This window comes from Ptiloglossa arizonensis, chromosome 7 (assembly GCF_051014685.1).
Source record: "Ptiloglossa arizonensis isolate GNS036 chromosome 7, iyPtiAriz1_principal, whole genome shotgun sequence".
NCBI classification, from domain to species: domain Eukaryota; kingdom Metazoa; phylum Arthropoda; class Insecta; order Hymenoptera; family Colletidae; genus Ptiloglossa; species Ptiloglossa arizonensis.
This window is the reverse complement of record NC_135054.1, coordinates 1,515,716-1,535,224: the sequence shown is the minus strand read 5'-3', so window position 1 is coordinate 1,535,224 and position 19,509 is coordinate 1,515,716. Positions and strand designations below refer to the sequence as shown.

The window sequence follows — 19,509 nt, the reverse complement described above, 5'->3', positions numbered from 1 at the left end:
GGTCACAATTAATACTAGTATTCTGAAACTAGACCATTACAATATTGTATTGTGTGATTGCTACGATCGTTGCCTATTTTCGGGCTTTTCAGTGCAAAATTCTGTACCGTGTTTTCATTTGTATCGTTATTTTTTCTTTATTTTATATATATATATATATATATATATATATATATATAAATAATACCAATATATATAATACCACATTGAAAATCATTTCGTTCGTGGAGAGAACTACAAATCAAATACAGAAATTTGCACGAGAGAAGATTATTTTTTAAAGGCACGAATACTTTTAACATTTAACCGTGGGCCTTTCTTAGTGGTTATACGAGTATCAGAGATCAGTCTATTACATTGAATATTTATTGTAAAACGACGCGGGCTGCTCAATGATGGGTACTTAGTGCGTGAATTTAATAAATTCAGGAAGAACGGACGCGGTGCTGTGTATCTTCGGCGTAAATGCTAGTATATTTCCTTTCCAAAGTTATCTTAATTGAACGAGAAAAAATTTGTTCGTACTTCGAATACCGCAATCAGTGTTTTGTTTTAGTAATTGCACGAAGCTCTGTTCTTCCCGAATAAGTTTAAAGCAAGGGACCGAGGACTTTTATCTTTGGCCTTAGTCGAGACAGCACTGCAAAGCATCACGATTTCTGCGTGATGCGTAAAAGATAGAGAAGGAAACTTCTATTGGAAGATGAACCGGATCGGCCTAGTTGAATTGTGCAATTGTGGCAGTCGTACGAAGACAAAATAATTGCTAAGGTAAATTATATAGGTTTTGTACTCTCCGATCGTGAGAAAATTGAAAGAAAGAGTTTTACACACACGCGCGCGCGCGCGTGCACACACACACACACACATATACATACACACACGTGTGTGTATACATTAGTAATGCGACCGACGATTGATACGAGTGATAATAAATTTTCGGACGTTGAGCTACTGAAGAGGAATATGATAAAAGAGAAATGTGTAACATTGCGAACACTGCATCAATACTGTACACAATGTATATCAATCACTTGTCGCGTACGTTACCTGTTTTTCGCTACGATAAACATCTGCGTTTACAGATAAGTCTGTAAAGCATAGAGTCTTGAGTGTTATTTTTGTTCGAAATTTTGGTAACTCGATACGGTTCACGGTTCACCGATGCCGCCATTTTTGTTTTCGCGAAAAGATAATGCTCGCCCGTTGTTTTGTTTATTAGTGCATTTGTTTCGCGCCGAAATGTTGGCAAATGGAGACAAAATGACGCGCGATACAAACTTTTTATTTAACGACTATTTAGTACATATATTTTGATGTTCAAACTCTTAGAAACTGATCTCCCTGGAAACGCAGATGCTTACGTGGACTGAATTAGACTGTTGTAGCCCATATTATATAGATATATATACACACAGGGATCGTATGCGTCACGTGTTCGACCAAGAAAAAAATAAGCATCACAAATAAACGTTCTGTGGAAACGAAAAGTACCTTAGTGATTATTTTGTCTCTTTCTTAACACAACACCATATATGTATATATATACATAAATAAATTTGAAATGTATATGTATATATAGATATATAAATATATATATATATATATACACACATAAATTTAAAATATATGTGTATATATAGATATATGTACATTTAGATATAATATTGCACACCATATCGCCGCATCTTTCTGTGTACTAACATTATATCACAGCTATCAATATGTAAGACGACTATCATGTGTAAAAGTATCAATTTATGTGTGCGCGCGCGCGCGCGCGCGCGCACGCGTGTGTGTATGCATACGTACGTAGCTACGTACATACACATGCATACAAACATACATACATACACACATTCATACATGCATACATACATACATGCATACATACATACATACATACATACATGCATACATACATACATACATACATACATACATACATACATACATACATACATACATACATACATGCATGCATATATACTCGTATACGTATACATTATACATGAAGGGTAATCTCCGTTACTTAGGAGTCATTAATTAAGACACATGTTATTTGATTTTATTCGCTTGGTGGAGGGTACTACGATTGTTTGCCATTGTTATCGTTGAATATCGACGTTATTGTTGTTATCGTTGTTGTTTGTTACGAATGTATTGTGTGTGCGTGTAATTTTGCATGAGCATGCACGCGGTAGCAAGCTTTTTTTGTGTTGTATGCATGCGTACTGTTTTTAAAACTCGCTTCAATTTGCGTTTCATTTAATTTTCTTCGGTATCTTTTGTTATGTTCAAACCATGGGATTGGCAGAAATAACAAAACTGAATTGTTTGATATCACATAGAAGAAATATTAGAAATTCACATTTTTTCACTTAATGTTCATTTAGATGTAAGTTTGTTTCGTGAAAAAAGAAATAATTTTCAAACGTAATGGTCTTTACATGAAATCTACTCGTAACGTTCTCGGAATTATGGTTTAAACTTTCTCCGATATAATTACAAATACTTAGTCCAAGAATACAGTCATATTAAACCATAAGGCCGAAAACGTAAATATATTGGGTCCAAGACCATTATGTTCGCAAATTATTCGTATTTTTTTCGCTTCTTTCAGACAATACAGATTCATTTGTGATCGCTTTAACGTACGATGGAATTATGCATAATTTCTATAAAGCAATTTGATTTATTATTTAATTCAATATTTATACCTTACGTGCAGACACTTTTCAGGAAATAATTTTAAAATGATGAAGGATATATCAATAGATAAATAAACAGAAAAACTGTCGGTAGAGAAATTATGTGAACAAAAAAAAGTAATTAGTAACTTGTAGTAATGATTAAAACGTATAAGATGTGGTAAGTGTTGACAGATACGGTTATAAGAACATAATACATTTTAGAACGAAGTGGTATTACCTGTAATTTTTGAAACTCGCGATTCAAGATTGCACATGGATTTGGAACATGTATGCACACGAATATTCGCTTGTAAAAGTTCTGAATTAAACTCGTATCTTTTAAGCCGCAGACCGCAAATCTAGGTCAGTTTTTACCTTATGTGTACGTCTCGCATTACTAATCCAATTATGTTTCAAGACCTAAGTAGTAAGAAATCCGGTTCATAATTCGAGAGTAAATAATTGTATACAATTACTCTATCGACAACTTTTCTGTTTATTTATAATATTCTCCAACATTTTAGATATGTCTCTTTTTCTGATAAGGACCTGCGCACAAAGCCAAAACATTTCGTTACATGAGAAATATAATTTTGGTACAAAATTACACACAAGAATATTTTGCTTCGGATTTCAACAAATGTAGACAATTTTCAACATTCGACCGATTGAATAAGCAAACGAAGACATTTACAAACGCATTTATTTTGTATCAGTTGTTGGAATTTATTGGACTAGCCATACTTCATTTGTTTCTGTGTTTTGCATATTTCGCGATAGTGTTTCATGGAGACCTATGAGTGCATGAATTGATACAAATATATTTTCAACAATGTTTAGTACAAGGTTGAGTAGGAAGAACAAACTTTACAATTATTAGTCTCGTCAAGTTTTTACGTTTATTAAAATGTTTTCATTCGTATATTTTTGGTTCTCTTCGAGACAAAATCTTCGCAAAGAAAAATTTATACAATTACAGAAAAAAACATTCAGTATATTTAAAAAATAATAACAATATAATTACGTACGTAAGTAAATGAAAACTGAAATTATTCTACGTACGCTTGTTTCATAAAAGTATGAAAAGGGCAGGTATGCAGCCTTTGGTTATATTTTTATGACCAAATATACGTATTATATTTTAAGACTTTTATTTATTTACGTACGTAACCGTTTAAAATTTCTTTCACATTATGATTGTAATTGCATTAAATAATTGTTTTTTGTACAAATTTTTCGTAAACACTCCATTATCATTTTATTATGTTAATTAAGTAGTCTATGACAAGTTCTGTAAATATATATTAATCTTTCCTTTATCGAAGAGCTTGAAAAACGCGTAATTGAAAATATTTTAATAAAAAGTTCGATGGAACTAATTGATTATTATGGAATGTTCATTCATTAAGTTTTAAGTTGGATACAGGCATAAGTATCAAAATTTCAATTTAATATTATTATTAATTTTCCAAAAATAAATAATTCATTTCGTACAAGCTTAGTGAAACAAAAAAAGGAGTAAACGGAAAGTTTCATGTTGCGTGGCAAGGATAATATTTCAGTATCAGTCTAGATTATGCCATGTCACATATGTATAATAATTTAAAACAGCTTTCATTTACTTACGATAATAATCGGTAAAGGCAGAATTTAAACAATGCTGCATTCAATTGTTTTAACTCTAGTTTTAGGGCTTCATCGATTAACAATATCTTGATCTAAAAAGGGCAATAAAAAGAATCGATGTAAAAAGAACAAGTTATTTACATATACAAGGCGTCGGTGTAAGATTACTTATTATTTTAAAATAAAGGAGTAGAAATTTAATAGTGGCATCGTTTATAAATATTTTTTTCTTTTCTATCATTTTTTATACATATGCGACGATTTTATTTATTTATTATCGATTTATCGATACCTCTCTGAGTAATTTGTTCTTCTTGCACTACTCTTTATAGTAGTTTTTAAATTCACGTATTGTTCTCCTGAAAAGAATCCAAAGCTAAAGTTGAAGCCTTTAAATGTGACAGTTGTTTATGTTTGTACTTTCCATTAGCAGTATTCTATTCAATGTGAGAAGCAACCTTTGGATAAAAATTTTATATCATGCAACGATTCGCTAATTGAAAATCAAGTTACACGTTTAAACGTCGTTGATCACGAACGAATTTTTTCTTTTTATAAAGTCCACCTTAAAAGCGTTCCGGAATTAAGTACCACAGTTTTGTTTGTATTTTCAGGAAAAACACACATCTAGCCACCACAAAAGTTCCAGCAAGTTGTCGCAGTCTCAGCAGTCTCACACGACGTAGTATTCGGACACTGGTAGAAGAGGATGTCGGTAAAAAAAAAATCTTCTGGAAGCCCTCCGAAGTGACCTGATCGATAATCCAGCTGCAAGTAGGAATGCATCTCGTTTCGCTTCTTCGTTCTTATTGAAAACCGCGTCGAGACATCAAGAAATGCAGCTTTCGACGTTATCCTCGTTTCTCGCGCTCGTCCCGGATGATCAAGAAGACAACGGATCTTCCCCCATTACCTTTCGAGCTCCCCTCCACGACATCTTCGAGGGAAAGTTCTTCTCTGGCGGCCATCGTTCCCGATTACTGCTGCACCGAAGATCAACGAAGAAAGACGCATGCTTAGCGCCTTACGTTAATCAAAATTTAACGTAAACCAATCTCAGCAATATAATGCTTTCGACTGCGATCAGAATGAAAAGAAAATAATATTGTTACTCAGGTCAAATTAGGTACGCGATAAGTTAAGAGGAAAGCAAACTTCACTTCGTCCTTGGTCATTGGCACACGCGACTGATCTTCTCATTTATTTCATATGTACATGTCGTTCGTTGTTACCTGTAACACAGGAGATGAATTTTGTTTCCTCTTTTTTTTGGGGGGGGGGGAGGGAAGCGGTTCAGACTTATGAAAGATCACATCTTCTGTGTGTCGACGTAGCCCTTGGGATCTTTAAATGTTTTGCATTAGTTGCAAGAACGTGTACGTTATTTGGTACAATTGCTGGCATTTAGTACAATTATTCGTCATCAATGCGTTAGTTGATTAGAGCACGGTAAAAGGAACGATTCTTTAAATCGAGAAGTCGTTTTTACATTTTCCTTGGTGGATCGTGAGTCGAACTTATAATTTCGCGTCTCGAGGGCTATTTCTCTCTTTTTCTATTTCATATTTCGTTAAACTGCCACGTTTCTTTGCATCGATGAACGCGAGACAATGCATCGCCGATTTCACAGCTATCAAATTGATCGTCGATCGATTCGTTAGGCAGGGGCGTCTTTAAATATGAAATATTAGAGTAATCTATATACGTTTACGTAAAGACAAATTTTTTTTTTTTTATTATTCATTAGATCACAAGCGCTAACGTCTTATATGTCTCCCTTTACCGATAAAGTATAAGGACATGATCATTTTTATCGCCATTTTTAGCGGATCATTTCCCTTTTCCGTCGTGCATTTAATAACGTTTTTGATACTCAGCTTTTTGAATCAGTCGGATCATGCAAAAAAATTTACGATGTATTTTACGATTCATTCATTTTAATTAATGTACACGATATAACTATTGTTAATTATACAGGTAGTAGTTTAGTGTCACGGATCATTGATTCTCCGATAAATATTAATTTCTCACAGCCTCGAGTCTAAGTTTCTTAAGCCTCGAGTGTTGAAGTCCCTAACAAGCGAATCGTTTGCACGAAGCAATTATCATGCACACACAAAAATAAAAACATGGTCCACGTCCAATGATATTTATTCGTGCCGTTTTGTTATGTAAATAGCCGAGAAACTGCATAATATAGTAAGTAATTTGAATTATACTATCGCCATTTAGTATAAAGGACTATAGATAAAATAATTAATATTATTGTCAGACTGTAAATAAAATTATTTTGTATGCCAAAATAAACCAAATGAATGACTCGAGACAGACAACGGTTACACAGTATCGCGTTACGCTAGATACACACATAACAGATACACAAATTACACGCAACACACACGCAAAAAAACATACGAGTGGTACAAGTTACAGTACGCGCCATTGAATGAGACTACATCTACAATATCTTACGAAGCATGTGCATAGTTAGTGAACCACGGTTAATACTCGATTCTGTTCTCCGTAGGTATTATTTTTTAAGCAAGAAAATCGATAATAGAATCCCGTATTACAAACGGCCGTGCGTACTGTATCGAGAGTAGAAACGTTATCGTCCTGTTTTAACGCAGACATTTCGTACCGAGCATTTGTTGCGTTGCAGTAGAATCTCGATAATTGAGATAATCGATCTAACAAGATGTACTCTTACTATAGTAGTCTTCGGTATAGGAAACTGAATCTCAAGTCCCATTGGTTTCAAAGAACCAGAAAAGGTAGCGTTTTTAATCGATGAATCATTCGCGAGGTTTTCTCGATGAAAACATTTCAAACTATCTCATTCTGACTTTTTTTTTAATTGTAATATCTATTCGAATGATTTATAAAAAAAGGAAAAATCAACTACGCATAATTAAAAATAATTCAAAGTAGGTTGCGGTAGGACTTGTTTTTATCGGAAAAATCTCATCAAATCGTTAATCATACTGTTACGAATATACAATGACGAATACAAAAATTTTCATTTTCATCGATGGATGAAATTCGTACTCTGTGTACGAGGAAATGTGAACACTGGTGGAAACAATTCCATTTCATACAGTTGGATAAAGAGTGTTTCACGTAATCGGAGACTACTGTAATACCTGTTCCTTCCTTCACCAACTTCACTAGTTGCTAAGCGATCATTCCTTTCGCTTGTCGACAGAATGCAACGAACGAGATTCGCGCGCACTCGACGAGGTTACATTTATCGAGATTCTACTGCGTATCTCAACGAGGAGCGTGAACGTTTCAGCGTGTCCTCGTTCTTATAATAATAATAATAACATGAAATAATAAATTAATATCAATAACATTAATAACGATAATTATAATAACACCAACAATGATAATGGTAACGATAAGGACGTGAAAAGAAAAATAACGGTAAACGTCTCTATCGTTTGCGAACTTTTCAATGAATTCACACCGTAGCCATTATTCTCTTCGTCGTTCTTCTTTCTGTGCATAACAGAGTTGTGCCGAGTTCGGGAAACGTGCACGGAGAAATGTATTTATTAATTAATTGATAAACCCGAATGATCGACTTCGTAACTTAGAATCGTGAATCGTAATCGATTATGTCAAATTGCCTTTGACACGTTCGTTCAACGAAAAGGTACGTTAGCAATAAATGTGTAAAGCGCCCTCGGCGCGATAAAATATTACACGCTCGTCGAAAAATACTGAGGGAATATTTTTCATTCTTATTACGATAGATGGATGAACGACGAGTCTATTTTATCGTGCTGACCATATGTAGTTTCGTATGTCCCGTGGCCGAGAGTAATCGAAAGCTCCACTTAAAGGATGTACAAATTAGGCGCGCCAATATACACATCGAGCATTTTCGCTGTTTCGACTTCACTTTTTCCTCGTTTATCGAACAACTGTAGGAGACCACTTTTTTAGTATTCTCTCTTGGCTGTGTGGTACAGACGACGTTTATTGCTAATTGTTTTCAGTCAGCGGATAATGCGTATATCTATTTCACAAATGTTTCACCATTTACCGGTTCAGCGACACGGAGTACAAGAATTATAAATGGAATCGGACGAGGTGATGTTTAAAATGGCAATGTTTTTATCGTCGCCAAAGTTTTCAAACCTTGAAATGGGCTCGCTTGAAACCGTTAGAAAAACTTGACTATATTTCTGGAGGGAAAAAAGGAGAGAAAAAAGTAGAATGCGTTTGAAAGGGGCTTCTTCCGTTTATTTTTTCGGAAAAAGCTCGATTAAGGTAAAGGGGAGAGTTTTCTAAAGAAGCGAACGGGAGCCAACCGACAGCAGAGTATCCGCGATGTAAATAAATTTATTCTTAAGGACTTAAACAGATGCGACGATTCGTGAAGTGTGTATACTTATTATTATTATTATTATTATTATTATTATTATTATTATTATTATTATTATTATTATTATTATTATTATTATTATTATTATTATTATTATTATTACTACTACTACTATTACTACTACTACTACTACTACTACTACTACTACTACTACTACTACTACTACTACTACTACTACTACTACTACTACTACTACTACCACCACTACCACTACCACTACCACTACCACTACCACTACCACTACCACTACCACTACCACTACCACTACCACTACCACTACCACTACCACTACCACTACCACTACCACTACCACTACCACTACCACTACCACTACCACTACCACTACCACTACCACTACCACTACCACTACCACTACCACTACCACTACCACTACCACTACCACTACCACTACCACTACCACTACCACTACCACTACCACTACCACTACCACTACCACTACCACTGCTGCTACTACTACTACTACTACTACTACTATTATTCCTATTATTATTATTATTATTATCATCATCATCATTATTATGATCATCTTCATCATCATCATCATCATCATCATCATCATCATCATCATCATCATCATCATCATCATCATCATCATCATCATCATCATCATGATTATTATTATTATTATTATTATTATTATTATTATTATTATTATTATTATTATTATTATTATTATTATTATTATTATTATTATTATTATTATTATTATTATTATTATTATTATTATTATTATTATTATTATTATTATTATTATTATTATTATTATTATCATCATCATCACCATCATCATCGTTTGCAATTCGTGCATTTGTATTTCACACGCGTATGCTACCGAGCTTGCGTATCGTGGGTACATGCTCGACCCGAAAGTCCTCAGTCGCGAAAAAGGGTTAGTCGAAAAAAATTGTACCATACTAAATCAGAAGTAAATTTTTCTTGAAAACGATAAACTCTTGCACGATTCGTTTCGAAATGGGACACAATTTTGGCGTTATTTTAAATTGTATATATTTTTTTGGAAGTAGGTTCACCCTGAACATAAAGAGGGTGTTGCATCCATTATTTCTATTAGGAGTGCAATCATTATACAATGAAGAGAACTCGCTTTTGGCGATGTATGTATTTAGATTTTTTTTTTTTAGTAAGGTATTTAAAAACGAGATGCCCAATGCCTTTCTTTGTTTCTTCACGATTGACGATCTTCGGGATTGTGCCGAGCTTGCCTAGTTTCAGGCGGCGTTAAAAAAAGTTATCCTCAATAAAGGGAGAAGCAAAAGAATGATTAAAACAAATATCTCGTATTCTTTGTTATTTCACCTGTCATGTCTGCGTCCCTTCGATTTTATCATTTATATTTTTCGTTTTTTACTACATCGGTCGATCGAATTTCACGGATACACAACTTTTTTCAAATTTTATATAAAAGCTACCGTGTAAGTTTTATCTGCGAGTTTCAAGTTTCAATATTTAAAAACACCTGCTACACTCTATGACAAAATTACGCGAGCGCTCGATTCTCAAGATTTTCGTATAAATCAATGTTTATAAGTAATTTGGCACTCCGAAAAACCATTGTATACTGGTTTACAAATTTCAGATAGGGGTTGTTATTGGTAAAAGTCCATCTTCGTTCTGTGACAAAATTGCATGACCACTTCTACAAATAACAGTTGTATTAAACAAATTATAAGAAACAATGGTACCAGATTGATTTAAAAATTAATTTGTGATCGTTTGTTCTTATTAAAATCATAAATGCTATCCTTTATTAAATTCAACAATTTCTGGAGCAACGTGGGCAAAGTGCTTTTAATTTATCAGGAGGTGCTTTTGTTTAGTATTTGTGTAAATTCAATGTACTAGTACATGTCCCATAAATTTTCCAATAGATCAATACCAAGAGAGCGAATGGATAGATTATTCTACTATAATTGGATATGATGGCGATTAATTTAAACTTTGTTGGCATTAGTTCCGTGTATGACTATATTGCCTTAATACGTAAGAATAATTATTTGATGAGAACGCTTCATAAACGGCACAAGATGCTCTGAACTTAATATTTTTGAAAAAGACCAAATTCAGGTTGTGCAAAAATTAGGAAGCGGTACAAGACAATTAGCGAAAGTATTGAAACGGTTGCGCAAGGATTTATGGGCCGCGTGTTTGACACCACGGCTTTAAGAAATATTTTAATTAAAATATTTGATACTCGTACAACCAATTACAGTTATGTTTTTTTTTATTACACATGGTAGTTTTCCTTATACAATGATAGAGACTAACATGTTGAATTATATATTTATATAAGTATTTGTTACATTTTTACAATAAAATTTTTGTCTTAGATTGCAAGATTGTTTAGATGGCAATGATCATCATTTTGAACACATTTTATAATAATTAATATTCAATAATGTAATAAACATTTATTCAAATTTAATTACATTGAATGAATAAACACTATATGTGGCATGTATATGTTATAAATTTTAGTCCTATAAACATTTTTTGAATAATCAAAACAGAGAAAAATCTGAGAAACAACACACCGTCTCATATTTGAAAGATATTCCAATAAGAATTCTGTTGGTAAGTATACACACATTGTTAGATTATTTATTTTTATTTAAATTACTTGATGAAAAATTATCTTTAGTTAGTATAATCGCACATAAAATGATACAGAGAAATTCGACTCGCTAACCTTAATCATTTTGTAGAGAAAAGTACCATGTATTTAATTAAAAAAAAAAACACACATACAACTATAATTGCTGGCACAAGTGTGTATCCACAAATACTTTGATTAAGATATCGTCTAAGTAATATTTTTCGATAAGTATCTAACACGTTTTCATAATGCATTTTCATAAACGACAAACGATTCATGTATCGATTTATTCAAAGATAGAGAATTTCGCTTAAAAAAACAAACTTGACCTTTATATGTTCTCTACACGTTCATATATAAAAAATCTAGTCACATAAAAAAATATCTCCCTCGAAACCATTCAATCTTTGTTCTAACAATAAGTTTTTTAAAAACACCTGTTAAGAAGTTTTCAACATTAGTTGAATGTCAACATTAGTAAAAACATAAAAAGCAATAAACAAAATTAATTTATTATTAAATGTAGTAGTATGTTTTAAAAAAAATTAGGTCACTAATTCTTCTCGCATTTCTTTTGTACAACGTTTTAATAAGCAATGTATACATAAATTAATGTTAAATATAAATTAAAAAATATAAAACCATATAAATGGAATACAAAATTTGCAAATAAAAATATAATTGTTTGAAAATTAGTTTTAAAATAAATTAAAAAATAATAATTTAATTCTGCTCTAGGATGTCCACCAAAAGTTTTCCTTTATTAAGGTGTTCAGTAAGAAGATGAAATTTGAGAAACATCGTCTTACACGTGACACAATGTACCATTCGGCTGCAAAAAGAAGGCGCAATGTGTTTACATCGACGCTCCGCCTGTACTCCGTTGCCGCTCCTGCTAGCTAATCCAAAACATACTGCTCGGATTGTAAAAGAATAAATATTATTCAACGTGTAAGAGTTAAATTTGATTAGCATTTTTTTCTCAAATGGTATGTATTTGTAAAAAGAAGAACAAGTTGTAATATTTTTTATATGTAATACAATGACGAACACGAATTTATTCATATGCTGTTCAATAACGTTCGAAGTCATACAAGGGTAGAAATGAAGGAAATATTTCGAACGTTTCGTAGCACCAGGTTTTTGAATGTTTATGAATTATTTGATAATTTCACGCTATGAAATTAAATTACTCTCATTGTTTTATTAAAATATGGTAATTTCTAAGTACATTCTCCAATGTAACAAGGATTACAATAAAATTGATTTTATCTTTAACTCTTTTTAGTGGATACTTGTTATTTTTTCTTCTACTTTGACCCAAAAATGAGACAGCTCCAATATTTAAATTGTATTCATTGAAAGGAAAGGAAAAATATAAGCTTCGTGTTCAGTATATATAATAGTTTATTAACACGAATATTAAATGATTAATATATAGCACCTTTTGGTGATTTACTCAAATATATTTATTTTTCAATATAACTTCTTAACAATAAAGTTTATCATCGAATTAGTGAACTTTTTCTAACGAAAGTAAGTACAAATATGATCCCATTTGGATTATTGAACATAAAATAAATTTTATTTAAAATTCGGTTATCTAACATATGTTTACCACTCTTCTCCTGAACAATACTGTGAGTATACAAATTTGAGGAACCAACAATGGTTCCTCAAATGGTTCCTCCTGTACAACAATGTACATGGTAAGATATTCACAAACAGATCCTATACAGTAAACTGATGATTACAGAATTACTTTATCAATTTGATAAGATTTAAAAACTCTTAGAACGTTGTTTTCGCAAAATGATCTGTTTCGAAAAAATAATTTAAAAGAGGTAAAAAGGGATATACAATCAGGTAATACGTTGTTCAATAAGTTTTGTCGTACTACAAAACTTATTGAACAACCTAATACTATACTGTTCGTTCGATAAAACTTATTGAGCAACCTAGTATGTTTTAACTCGCTGAAATATTTATTTTCTTGTTTCTCTAAGGAAAATTGTAGATACAAGTAAATACTGAACTCAACCGATAAATTTCAAAAAATATACATTCCATACATTAATATGTAAATGCTGATATACATAAAACACGGTTCACATATTTGTACATTCTCAAGTATGTTTTGCTAGTTATCGATCGTTCCTGATACGTGCGTTAAATATAAATTTATATCGTACCGAATGATAACTGTGTATATGTGAATTTATAGTCCCGGATTTTTCCCATCAAATTGTTACAATTTAATCTAAAGACCAAAAGAAGAAAAGAATGTTGCATAAATTTTGCGAATAAACGATTTGTTGCAGAGTTATAAACAAATATTTCTTATATTTTATACAGTGCCGCCCCTAGAGATTGCAGAGCTCGAAATAATTAGTGATCATGGGAATCACTATTCCTATTCTGATACAATTAACAAATTCTCAAGTGTTTAGGTCGTCAGAGCTTCTTTTGGTCTATAAATTGTTTTCGTAATTTGGTAGAAAAAATCAGATACACCCATATAATTTGATGTTAGTTAGTAATTTTATCAAGAGAAAATTTGTATCTCCTTACGATTGTATGAAGTAGTACTAGGTATGATTACTAATTGCTAGTAGAAACATCTGAATTATGAAAACACATTATGAAAATTAAACTCATATTTGATAACGACATCTATAGATAAGTATTTAACTTTGTTTAACACTTGTACGAAATTTAAAATTGCGCCTGCGCTTTGCTTTAAGGTTATAAAACGTAGATACCATTCCGAATGTACCTTGCAGTATGCATTTGTGAACCTTCGATTTTACACGCCAGTTTTTGCTAACGTAACATGTATATGTGATTAAATGAATTTAAAATTGTATACTATACGATTATAGATTGAGTAAAGTACTTTAACATCACGATCATTCAAAATTTCTACTAAACGCATACGTAATTGCATGACCTCAGCGTAAGAAAATATCAGATATTCTTTCACGTTTATTATTAAATCTTACTTAGAACTGTTCTTACAAATATGTTTTTGCAGGTAACAAAATTTAAACATATTTCTTTTTATCTTATATATTTAATTATAAAATGAGCCACTTCAGATGTCTGTATCATCCCATGTCTCGTTTAATCAACTGCAATTTTGAATTGTTTGCAAGAAACTTATTAATTAAAAACACATGTAGAAATGCTCATCATTCGTAAGTAATGTTAACTTATATATAAAGAAGATGCAATGTATTAAAATACAATAAACATATTAATATTAATACTTATAAAATACTTCAGGTGTAAATTATTGGTAATAGGAGGTGGTACTGGAGGTTGCAGCATGGCTGCAAAATTTGCTAACAAATTCAAGAATCCTAATCAAGTTATTGTAGTAGAGCCACAAGAGGTAAAGTTTTATTTTTTTTTTAAATTTCTATTTCAAAAGCAGAAGTACTATGTACTTCAAAAATCATTGTAACAGGTTGTTCAATAAATTTTGTCTAACGACAAAAGTAGAATCTTGTAGATATACCTAGTAGAATATTGTTTTATGTCAATCATAACTTTTATTCCTAGATCCACTATTATCAACCATTATTTACCTTAATTGGTGGGGGTATAAAACCATTTGAAAATTCAAAAAGACGAATGAAAGATGTTTTACCACAAAATGCAAAATGGCTTCAAGAAAGTGTAATGAGTTTTGAACCAGAACAGAACCAAATAATTTTGAGTAATGGTGATACTGTACAATATGAAATCATGATTGTTGCAATGGGTTTACAATTACATTGGGAAAAAGTAAGATTGGAAATAATATCTTATATCTTTTGACTAACATAAAGAAATTAATTGTATTTCACACATATACTAGGTGCCAGGTTTAATAGAGGGACTTCGAGACCGTACATCACAAGTTTGTTCTATTTATGGATCTGATACTGTTGTAAATGTTTATTCTGCAATTTCAAAAACTAAAGATGGTACTGCAGTATTTACCTTTCCAAATAGCCCCGTTAAGTGTCCCGGAGCTCCACAAAAAATATTATATCTTGCTGAAGAATATTTTCGTAATGTAAATATGATTAATATTTCTTCTGACTTCTTTCCTGAAGTGTAGTACATACTTTGCGATAACACTTATTTTTCCTAAAGCACAATGTGCGTGATAATATAAAAGTTGTGTACAACACAGCTCTACCAGTCATATTTGGCGTCAAAAAATATGCTGATGCACTTTGGGAGGTTTGTAAACGAAGAGACATAACTGTAAATCTTCAAATGAATCTTATAGAAATAAATACCTCTTCGCGAGAAGCTGTATTTCAAAGATTGGATAAACCAAATGAAACAGTTGTACAAAAGGTATCTTTTTACTTTTTCTTATTTGGAAAATACATGTATAAGATAATGTAATTATAATATATTCTTGTTTAGTATTCACTGCTTCACGTATGTCCACCAATGGGTTCACCTGATGTTTTGAAAAAGCATCCTTTGTTAACGAATGAAGTAGGATTTTTGTCAGTTGATCCTAAAACTCTGCGTCATACGAAATATTCAAATATATATGGAATAGGAGATTGCACAAATACTCCAAATTCCAAAACAATGGCTGCAATAGGTACGATAATATTTAATAAGAACTATGAAATAAAATTTTCACGAACATTTATTTCTATTTTAGCGGCGCAAGGGAAAGTATTATATCAAAATATTAGTGATGATTTAGCAGGTAAACCAATTACTATGGCTTACAATGGTTATTCATCTTGTCCCTTGGTTACTAGTTATAAAAAATGCATTTTGGCCGAATTCGATTATAATTTACAACCGCTGGAAACATTTCCAGTAGATCAAGGAAAAGAATATTTCTTTACATATATACTCAAAGTATATGCTTTTCCATTTATTTACTGGCACTTAATGCTACGGTAAGTTTGATACAATTTAAAAATCTTGAATTAAATAGGAAAAAGGCAAAATTTCCTAATATTAGTTGTTATAATTCACAGCGGCCGATGGAACGGACCAGAATTTTTCCGTAAATATTTAAGTTTGAAGTTCTAATTGTATGTAACATTTATTAAATATTAATTTATGTATTATATTAATAGTTACTTATAAATATGATCGAACATTTTTTCACAAGGTATTTGTTATTTTTATATAATAATGAAAAAGAGATAAAAAATACCAATTCCTACATTTATGATACACTCAGGAGTCTATTTCGACAAAGAAAACTTCAAATATTATGAAAAATGTTGTACTAGAACATAAATATAAAGTAATAAATAAAGAATTCTTTGTATTAAAAATTGTATAATGTTGATTTTAATTTATCGAGCCATCAAATCTATTTTTGTGCAGTTGCAGCACGATTTACGTAGTACTGTGAAAATATTGACGCGTCAAGTTTGACGTAAACATGGATGGTCAGCTATTGGTAGGTTTTTAATGTGCGTCTTACATTTTTTTATGCAGATTTACAATAAAGTACGACTCGTAATAATATGTTCTTGATGTAAGTATTGTCTTGTGCAATTGTAATCATGAATCGTGGTGGATCATCGAAAGTCGTGCAACATAACCTCTCTCCAATGCTTCAGAGTGACCAGGATCGCGATTTTCTACAACGCGTATGATTTCTATTGATTTTAAGTTTGCTTTTCTTGTCTGTTTCCATTTATTGTCGTTTAGTTGGATAATAATACTAAATGCAGGTGTTTCCTAACCTTTGTAATTTCAATGTAGCATGCGTGGTTATTAAAAATTATAGTCGAGTACTACATGGGTGCATACGCGGGAAAGAGTGTTTTAAAAATCTTCTCTGTTTTAATATAAATTTTGTATGGCTGTAGGAACCAACACTTTATACTGTCAAGGGTATGGCCATCCTTGACAACGATGGTAATAGAATACTAGCCAAGTATTACGACAAGAATGTATTTCCTACATCCAAGGAGCAGAAAGCATTTGAGAAAAATCTTTTTAACAAAACACACAGAGCAAATGCAGAAATTATTATGCTAGATGGTTTAACCTGTGTTTATAGGAGTAATGTCGATTTGTTCTTTTATGTTATGGGAAGTTCTCATGAAAATGAGGTAAACATGACTCTGAAATAAACAATCTTACTAATAGTAAATAATATGTCCCTGTTATTTGTAAAACTTCCTTACTATTGTTTCAGCTGATCTTAATGAGTGTTTTAAATTGCTTATATGATTCAGTTAGCCAAATTTTGAGGAAGAATGTTGAAAAAAGGGCTGTTTTGGATAGCCTAGATATAGTTATGTTAGCAATGGATGAGATCTGTGATGGAGGGTAAATAAAAATGATTAAATAAATAAGTTAAATACTAGTATTTATAAAAAGGTAAAGAGAATATGCAGTAGGACTGTGTTTTTTTAGAATTATTCTCGATGCTGATGCTTCCAGCGTTGTCCAAAGGGTAGCATTACGAACTGATGACATTCCGCTTGGAGAGCAAACAGTCGCACAGGTAATAATTAGTATTAGGTAACCAATTTGATGAATTTGATATCGTAGTAACGTTTGTGTCCATATGTGACATAGAAACACTTTCGATTTCTTTATTTTGTGTTCATGCGTCATTCTACATTCTTCGCACAGTCTCTGATTGTAAGTTTTTGTAATCTTAGAAGGCAGAATTATTAAGAATTTCTTTTATAACTTTCATGTATGTTATTAAAAACTTTATTTTTGTTCTAGGTACTGCAATCAGCTAAGGAACAATTGAAATGGTCTTTATTAAAATAAATTTTATATTTAGAAATTATATTAAACGCATTTATGTATAATGTTAATATTTTAAAATATAAAGGAGTAAAAGGTTCCTTGTTAAATATTTTCTAAATCTTGCATTATTTTAAATGCAAATTTTAAGATTTCTGGTACATGTACGAATAATCTATCAATATTAATACCTACTTCTGATTTTTATAGTATAATGAGAGCTTTGTTTTAATAACTACTTATTCCGTTTCTCTTTCACAATGAAATTCTAATTTTGCACAATGTTTTGAAATGGAAGTATAAAATATCTTTTTGAAGAATTCAGTATTTTTAATGTATATTTATTCAATATCTGTAGTAATTCATTAATAATATTTAACATTTTTATAATGTTTTATGTTAATACTTCCTACATGTAAAATACTATTTTATTATATAATTGTTATGCTTTATTGTTTAATTTTACCATATAGGTAGGTGTTTCAAAAATATGGTACTAACTGAAACAGGCACAGTGTCTTGCACTTGCAATTTAAGGTTTCGTTTTTGACATATGAGTAGTTAAAGTTTATTAATGTATTCGATATGCGCTGTTTATATTCCAGTTAGTTAATCATGCGATAGCACATACATGCATTCGTATACGAGAAATACGTGTTTACGGCACTAGTAGAGTAGGAAATATTACTACAATGCTTTTATGTTCACTGTTTGCAATATTTCTGAAACATTGCAGCAATATATAGATAGATTATTTTTCTTGTGTATCAATAGTGAAAGAAACAGACTTCATGGTTTCTTTGTTTTATTTTAATATTATAGTCATGGCAAATTGAATATTTGTAGAATCGAACTATATTCGCATATAAGAAGCCTATAACTTTAAGCATATGTTTAACTTAAGTTTAATCATTCTTATCACGAGATTGTGGTTTATCGTGTCAGTTAAAATAAAACAAGGACATCTTGAAAAGGATTTTTAATAAGGCTGAAATCTTAATTCCTTGCACTTTGTTTGTCGCAAAAACCAAACTAATACATTTTTGAACAAGGATGACTAACTTAACTATTTCTATACTATTTTTTTGTATAAATAAAAACACATTGTAGGGGTCGCGACCCCTACTTTCGAAAACTGGCATAAAGGGTAGTCTGCTTTTGTTAACTTTACCGAGTTTAATGGTTGGATTGAGTCTAGTTTGTAAAATTGAAGAGATTACTCGAAAATTTTGATATTTACGAGGTCGGTATTTTAGTTTATATTAAGATTGCTATTACATATGTAGAAATTTTAGATTATAGCTCAGGAGATCGACTGCCCGATAGATGGCACCACTTATGCCGACAATAGTTAACGTGCAATGACTCATTGTCAATGAGTTAAGCTTGTAAATTTGAGCCGATGTATCAGT

The 19,509-nt window shown here is 31.5% G+C and overlaps 3 protein-coding genes across 6 annotated transcripts in view; all 3 read left to right on the top strand.

Annotated features, from left to right (window-relative positions):
- LOC143148804 (uncharacterized) overlaps positions 1 to 5,545 on the top strand; it is a 28,936-nt gene extending 23,391 nt beyond the window's left edge. For both annotated transcript variants that reach the window (XR_012992607.1, XM_076315478.1), the window contains one exon: positions 4,934 to 5,545. Coding sequence is in view for 1 of the 2 variants with exons in the window: in XM_076315478.1 (XP_076171593.1) it covers positions 4,934 to 5,005 (72 nt within the window). In the remaining variant the exon portion in view is untranslated. The remainder of the gene's footprint in view (positions 1 to 4,933) is intronic.
- An 8,352-nt stretch (positions 5,546 to 13,897) lies between these two features.
- Sqor (Sulfide quinone oxidoreductase) lies at positions 13,898 to 16,626 on the top strand. 2 transcript variants are annotated; one of them, XM_076316517.1, is made up of 9 exons: positions 13,898 to 13,939; positions 14,382 to 14,544; positions 14,633 to 14,741; positions 14,912 to 15,136; positions 15,210 to 15,410; positions 15,491 to 15,700; positions 15,773 to 15,959; positions 16,023 to 16,269; positions 16,351 to 16,626. In XM_076316517.1, exons 2-9 carry the CDS (start codon positions 14,432 to 14,434, stop codon positions 16,403 to 16,405), a joined length of 1,347 nt encoding a protein of 448 aa, XP_076172632.1. In that variant the 5' UTR covers positions 13,898 to 13,939; positions 14,382 to 14,431; the 3' UTR covers positions 16,406 to 16,626. The 2 variants fall into 2 exon arrangements, with proteins under 2 accessions (XP_076172632.1, XP_076172631.1); XM_076316516.1 differs by lacking the exon at positions 13,898 to 13,939 and adding an exon at positions 14,053 to 14,303 and having other exon boundaries at positions 16,351 to 16,551.
- Positions 16,627 to 16,723: 97 nt separating this feature from the next.
- Positions 16,724 to 18,197, top strand: Zetacop (COPI coat complex subunit zeta). Of its 2 annotated transcripts, XM_076316518.1 has the most exons (6): positions 16,766 to 16,784; positions 16,868 to 16,977; positions 17,200 to 17,445; positions 17,532 to 17,665; positions 17,753 to 17,843; positions 18,074 to 18,197. In XM_076316518.1, exons 2-6 carry the CDS (start codon positions 16,891 to 16,893, stop codon positions 18,119 to 18,121), a joined length of 606 nt encoding a protein of 201 aa, XP_076172633.1. In that variant the 5' UTR covers positions 16,766 to 16,784; positions 16,868 to 16,890; the 3' UTR covers positions 18,122 to 18,197. The 2 variants fall into 2 exon arrangements, with proteins under 2 accessions (XP_076172634.1, XP_076172633.1); XM_076316519.1 differs by lacking the exon at positions 16,868 to 16,977 and having other exon boundaries at positions 16,724 to 16,784.
- Positions 18,198 to 19,509: the final 1,312 nt, after the last annotated feature.